The sequence below is a fragment of the Diaphorina citri genome, unplaced genomic scaffold, assembly GCF_000475195.1.
Source record: "Diaphorina citri unplaced genomic scaffold, Diaci psyllid genome assembly version 1.1 scaffold2523, whole genome shotgun sequence".
Lineage (NCBI taxonomy): Eukaryota > Metazoa > Arthropoda > Insecta > Hemiptera > Psyllidae > Diaphorina > Diaphorina citri.
In genome coordinates this window covers 15,345-21,773 of record NW_007379944.1, presented here as the reverse complement: position 1 = coordinate 21,773, position 6,429 = coordinate 15,345, and the positions used below count along the sequence as shown (strand labels likewise).

The 6,429-nt window shown below is 35.0% G+C and overlaps 1 protein-coding gene across 1 annotated transcript in view; it reads left to right on the top strand.

Annotated features, from left to right (window-relative positions):
- Nucleotides 1-6,429, top strand: part of LOC103519078 (ELKS/Rab6-interacting/CAST family member 1-like) — a gene marked incomplete at its 5' end in the record, with an annotated part of 20,568 nt that overhangs the window by 6,008 nt on the left and 8,131 nt on the right. The window contains 2 exons of the mRNA XM_026830688.1: nt 263-412; nt 739-835. Coding sequence (XP_026686489.1) covers nt 263-412; nt 739-835 — 247 coding nt within the window. The remainder of the gene's footprint in view (nt 1-262; nt 413-738; nt 836-6,429) is intronic.

Below are 6,429 nucleotides of genomic sequence, written 5' to 3'. Positions count from 1 at the left end.
TTATTTTTTTTTTTTTTTTTTTTACGAGATTTTCTTTGTCCATGTGTAGGTGTTTTTGGATCAAACAATGTTTAACTTTCGAACGGTTCATTCGATATTGATGCATTCTAATTTTTTTAATTCCTCTGTTTTCATTGGTTGTTCACAGAAACAAGCCATGTTACTCCCCCAATTGGAAAATGAGCTTAATAGGTCCTCAATTCTGATTGGTCAACTTTTATAATTCATTACTAATCCCTCTCTTTTCATTGGTTGTTCACAGAAACAAGCCATGTTAGTCCGCCAATTGGAAGAGGAGCTACGGATGAGGCTGAGAGGTCCTAACCTGGAGATGCAGAACCAGATAGAGGTTCTTTACACGGAAAATGAACACCTAACTAGAGAAATTGGCATCCTTAGAGATACTATTAAGGTGAGTACCAAAAATGCTACTAATGAAATCCGTCCCACCAAGTTAAAATAGTTAGGTATCTACATAATGGAGGAGTTGCAATTGGGAAAATATTAATAATAACAGGTCGATTCCTACGTAAAAAGTTGTGAAAAATCCAAATCTGAGGTCAAAACTCGGAAAAAGTAACTTTAAAAAGTCGAAAATTCAATTTTTAATTGCCGTTCTAATGAAAAAGTTCAAAGATCTGTGACGTCAGACTTTACGCAGTTGTTTTTTTTTGTCCGCTAGGTAGCGCCAGTATGCAAGCAGTGCTGGCCTAACGAAATTCCCGTTGTTTGTTCCAGGAACTCGAGCTTCGTATCGAAACTCAGAAACAAACCCTACAGGCCCGGGATGAGAGTATCAAGAAACTCCTGGAAATGCTGCAAAACAAGGGTGTCGGTAAGTTTCTAAGATACCCTGTATATTTCTTGTGTACATTTTGACAGAATTAGAATAGACTTCACCAATGACTTAATGAGAGATTTTACTAATGGGAGAATTTTTAATGATTCGAAAAGGAGTTTTTAATGGTCCAGAAAAGAGTTTTTGAAAACTCTTTTTTGAAAACCTTTTTTGGATCACTAAAAACTCCTTTTTGGATCATTAAAAACTCCTTTTTGGATTATTTAAAAACTCCTGTTTGGATCATTAAAAATTCTCCCGTTAGTGAAATCTCTCATTAAGTCATTGGTGAAATCCACCATTATAAGTATACTCCCCTCCAATAATAAAATCTACCTTGGACCCATCTGTGAGAAAGTGTTTTTATTATTACTCTTGACGAAATTTACACCCTGTAATCCTGTATAGGCAGATTTTACTATACTTACATGTATTATTATTTTATTTATTTTTTCACCCTGTACATTTTGTTCAGTTTTTTATTATCCTCCTCTGGATCATTAAAAACTCCTTTTTGGATCATTAAAAACTCCTTTTTGGATTATTTAAAAACTCCTGTTTGGATCATTAAAAATTCTCCCATTAGTGAAATCTCTCATTAGGTCATTGGTGAAATCCACCATTAGTATACTCCCCTCCAATAATAAAATCTACCTTGGACCCATCTGTGAGAAAGTGTTTTTATTATATTACTCTTGACGAAATTTACACCCTGTAATCCTGTATAGGTAGATTTTATTATACCTACATGTATCATTATTTTATTTATTTTTTCACCCTGTACATTTTGTTCAGTTTTTTATTATCCTCCTAAACTTGGCGAAGATCTCAACATTACATTAAGTTCACGGTGGGGATTAAGTACAAATACAATAAAATATTTACATATAGGTACAGGGTGTTTCATAATTCGCCGGTTAGCTTTCTATTTAGAAAAAAAAAAATCGAATTTTTGGTGCAACTTTTCGAGAGCTCCTAGCGGGAGGGGATGCTTTTTTTAGCAAGTTTTTTAGGTTAAGGACTTAATCAGTTGGTGGATCCTAATAGGGATTAAGTACAAATACAATAAAATATTTACATATAGGTACAGGGTGTTTCATAATTCGCCGGTTAGCTTTCTATTTAGAAAAAAAAATCGAATTTTTGGTGCAACTTTTCGAGAGCTCCTAGCGGGGGGATGCTATTTTTAGCAAGTTTTTTAGGTTAATGACTTAATTAGTTGGTAGATCCTAATAGCAGGAAGAGGAAGCTTTTCCGGACATGGAACCATATCCATAGAGTGAAATAAAATCAGGAACACGCTCCTGAAGGTTGTCGTAAGACTTTTGAAACACCCTGTATAAAAATGAGGATGCAAACATAAATACAAGAATAATAATAATAAAAAAAATAAAACAAGAAAAAATTAGGTTAAAAGTCTTACTGGAAAGAGCAAAAAACAAACCTGACATGTAACATATTTTTGGGGTAAAAAGATCATGGAAGTACTGAATTTTAAAAGATTTTTAAAAAAATTGTTCCAATATTTCAAGGTTGGACAGAGCAAAAAATAAACTTGACGTTTGACATATTTTTGAAATTTTGGTCCAATAACATCAGTGATTGCTTCAAGAATGATAGATAAAATGTGTTCGTGGTTCACAAGTTGCTTTTGTAAAGTCATTTATTTTCCTAAAATTTCGAGGGTCAAAAATACTAAATTATTTACATGGTCAATCGCTATATTAACAGCGCTTACTACAGGGTTAACAACCACTATATTGAAAGGGGGTATCAAAGGGTTAATTTTAAAATTTAGGATGAAATAACAGGGTGTAACAAAAGTTTTCTCAAAGGACAGATATTTTTGCGATGGGTATTTTGGGTTGTGTGTATGGAGTTTTCAAGCTCTTTTACCAAAGTTAAATGTTAGGAAACTCAGTCTTTCTTCTCGGAACTTTGCTTTTCATGAATGTTGTGAATTAGTTCTTCATGTCCCCCAGAAAACACTATGTCTGTCCGCTTGTTTGATTTTGAAACGTTTTCATTCTATTATTTTGGTTTATTTGTTTACATTTTTCTCTTTTTGTTCTTTCTCTTCCTTTTCTCACTTGATCTTTTCTCTCACGTCCTTTTACAATACATTCTTTGACATCCTTTTCTTTCTTTTCCATTTTACACCGTTCTCCGTGCCTTTTATACCTCGACATCATCTTTTCTTTCTTTTCCGTCCTTGCGACTCATTTCCTCTTTAACTTCGTCCTTTCGACCTTTCTTTGTCCCTTCAATTTGATTCTTTGACATCCTTTTCTTTCTTTTCCATTTTACACCGTTCTCCGTGCCTTTTATACCTCGACATCATCTTTTCTTTCTTTTCCGTTCTTCCGACTCATTTCCTCTTTAACTTTGTCCTTTCGACCTTTCTTTGTCCCTTCAAATTCTTTCCCCTTTTACATCGTCCTGTCCCTTCTCGTTCCCATTCCTGCGTGTGTTCCCAAAAGGAGTTGAAATCGACCAACGAAAGTCTCAAACTGCTTGCCCCCATATTTTTTCTCTTTGGAATTCTCAATATTTTCTCTTTGGAACTCCATTGACCTAATTCAATCCCATGTTTATATTTTTTTCCCTTATTATTTCTGTTCATATTTTACTTCTGTTTTATTTCATTTTGTTCCATAAAGGATATTCCTTGATCATTTCATTTTTTAGTTTTGACCCATAAATTTGCCTCCATTTTGAATTTGACCAGCAATGATACATGATTATTATTTTTTGATCCATAAAGGATTTGGTTTTTTTATTTTTGACCTTTTATTTGATTTATTTATACCTTTTATTATTTTGATTTCAGGTCCATAAAGGCTTGTTTATTTTATTTATTTCTTTTTCTTATTTTTGACTCAATTTACAACATTTCTTTCCCCATAGGACTCAAAGGTAAAAGTTTTTAACCCATTGGAGCACCATGTTCATTATTTTGTCTTTTTTTCCCCGATTTAACACTCTTGTGTCGTTCGCGCCAAAAAGCTCATTTCTTTGCCAATCTAGGTATTTGTTTGAAAATTTGATACAGAAAAATTTCGTACAACCTATAGGATTTTTTTTTCGAATTCATAGCTATTGTCACGCTCTTCAAGAAAGAACGGAAAACCGTTTAGAAAGCCCTAAAATTCACGTGATTCTGGTTTCTCAGCTACAACACTGTGATTCAAAGTTCAAAGGGTTGATTTTGTTTACAATGAAGAAAAAATTAATGGTTTTTTGTTCTCACTTGATATAAATAGTCATTATTTTTTTTTTATTAAATTATTATTTTGTTTTGCACACATCCGCAATTTCGCAGTAATCTATTTAGGTATTTTTAGAAATTATTCCTTAGATTTTCATCATAAAATATGTGCCTAGGTCGTGCGTAGATCGGTAGGTGACAATTCAATAAATTACATTGAAAATTTCCCTTTTTATTTATCTGAAAAATATTAGAAATTAGATCTGCCTTAGAAGCTGCGCCCTTTCCATGCCTAGATTTGACATTTAGCTTGCAAAAAGCGCGATAGCTTTGCTTACAAGAAAAAGAAGAAAGTTGTGAAGATGCTTCAGGGATGCAACCCTGTTCCAGATATTCTAGTACACCCTATTTAATAATAATAATAATTTTAATATATAATAATATTTATAAATTGAGATGGATATAACTAAATGATAATAAATGATCTTCTTCTTCTCTTACCGAAGTTAAATGTTAGGAAACTCAGTCTTTCTTCTCGGAACTTTGCTTTTCATGAATGTTGTGAATTAGTTCTTCATGTCCCCCCAGAAAACATTATGTCTGTCCGCTTGTTTGCTTTTGAAACGTTTTCATTTTATTATTTTGGTTTATTTGTTTACATTTTTCTCTTTTTGTTCTTTCTCTTCCTTTTCTCACTTGATCTTTTCTCTCACGTCCTTTTACAATACATTCTTTGACATCCTTTTCTTTCTTTTCCATTTTACACCGTTCTCCGTGCCTTTTATACCTCGACATCATCTTTTCCTTCTTTTCCGTCCTTCCGACTCATTTCCTCTTCAACTTCGTCCTTTCGACCTTTCTTTGTCCCTTCAAATTCTTTCCCCTTTTACATCGTCCTGTCCCTTCTCGTTCCCATTCCTGCGTGTGTTCCCAAAAGGAGTTGAAATCGACCAACGAAAGTCTCAAACTGCTGCAGAAGGAGCTGGAAAAGGCGTACGACCAAGGGGGCCACGCCGGGGCCAACCTGCATACGAACAGCACTCTGATGGCAATTTTGGAAACGAAGGACGCCCGCGCTGCAGAAGGAGCTGGAAAAGGCGTACGACCAAGGGGGCCACGCCGGGGCCAACCTGCATACGAACAGCACTCTGATGGCGATTTTGGAAACTAAGGACGCCCGGATTTCCACGCTGGAAAAAGAGGTGGACCTTCTTGAAAAGGAGCTGGCGCGGATTCGAGACTTCTCCCACTATCCGATAGGGGGCGGTGGCTTCGGAATATCGAGCGCTCTAAGCGGTGGCGGAGGGCATTTCAAAAAGAGGTGGACCTTCTTGAAAAGGAGCTGGCGCGGATTCGAGACTTCTCCCACTATCCGATAGGGGGCGGTGGCTTCGGAATATCAAGCGCTCTAAGCGGTGGCGGAGGGCATTTTGACTTCGGCCTAGATCGGCCAAACTCGCCCCCCGTGCATGATTTTAGCTTCACGACCTCGCTGGGGGGGTTTAATTTCGACCAGTACCGAAAACAAGTAAGCGCCTTTCCCCTAATGTCCTCGTTTTCGGTGATACGGGATCTTGGTCTTCTTTCCTCGACTGTCCTTTTTTTTGTAATGGCCTGATTTTTGATTAACATTTTGAATTCATATGATAACACGTCGCTAAGGGGCTCATTCCCCCAAAAAAACCTCAGAATTAACTCTCTCTTTTTTAAAAATATAACGAACTTTTTCTAATAATAAGCTAACAAAGAACAATAAAAAAAATATAAATGTCATTAGTTTAGTGATTTTGTATTTTGAGATACAAAATATTATGTAGATAACAATTTGTCATTTGTTAAACTTGAGGATAATTATTCAATACATAGAGTAGATACTAAACGAGGTAGTTCGCAATCATATTTTTCGCTTTTTTAGCATATTATTATAGGTAGTTTTATTTTGAATAGGATAGTTTTAGTTTATTGGTGCTCGAATTATAACTTAAATAGTTAATTAGATTTAGTATAAAACCAGAATTAGATTTACCTTGATTTAATTCGTCTAAATTCGATTAGTTCTCTTAATCTTTCACTTTTACAATCTAACTCTTAATTTTGCACTCGCTTTGTTTGGCTTTTTGCAGAACGACCGTGTTTTCTGTTTTCATTGTCTTGACCTGTTTTCATCTGTCAATGTTTTTTACGCTTTTGCATGCGTTTTATTGCATCCCACGTTTGCATTTTATGCCAAATAATCGATTTTGTTTTGTTTATTCACGTTTTTATAGTTGACATCAGAGATCTGAGTGTATAGTTGTAATTTTCTTTCGCAAATTTCAGGTGGTAATGGTGGGAAATGGTACAATTTGTCAGACAATGTTCCATTTCATGATTTTCCACCACT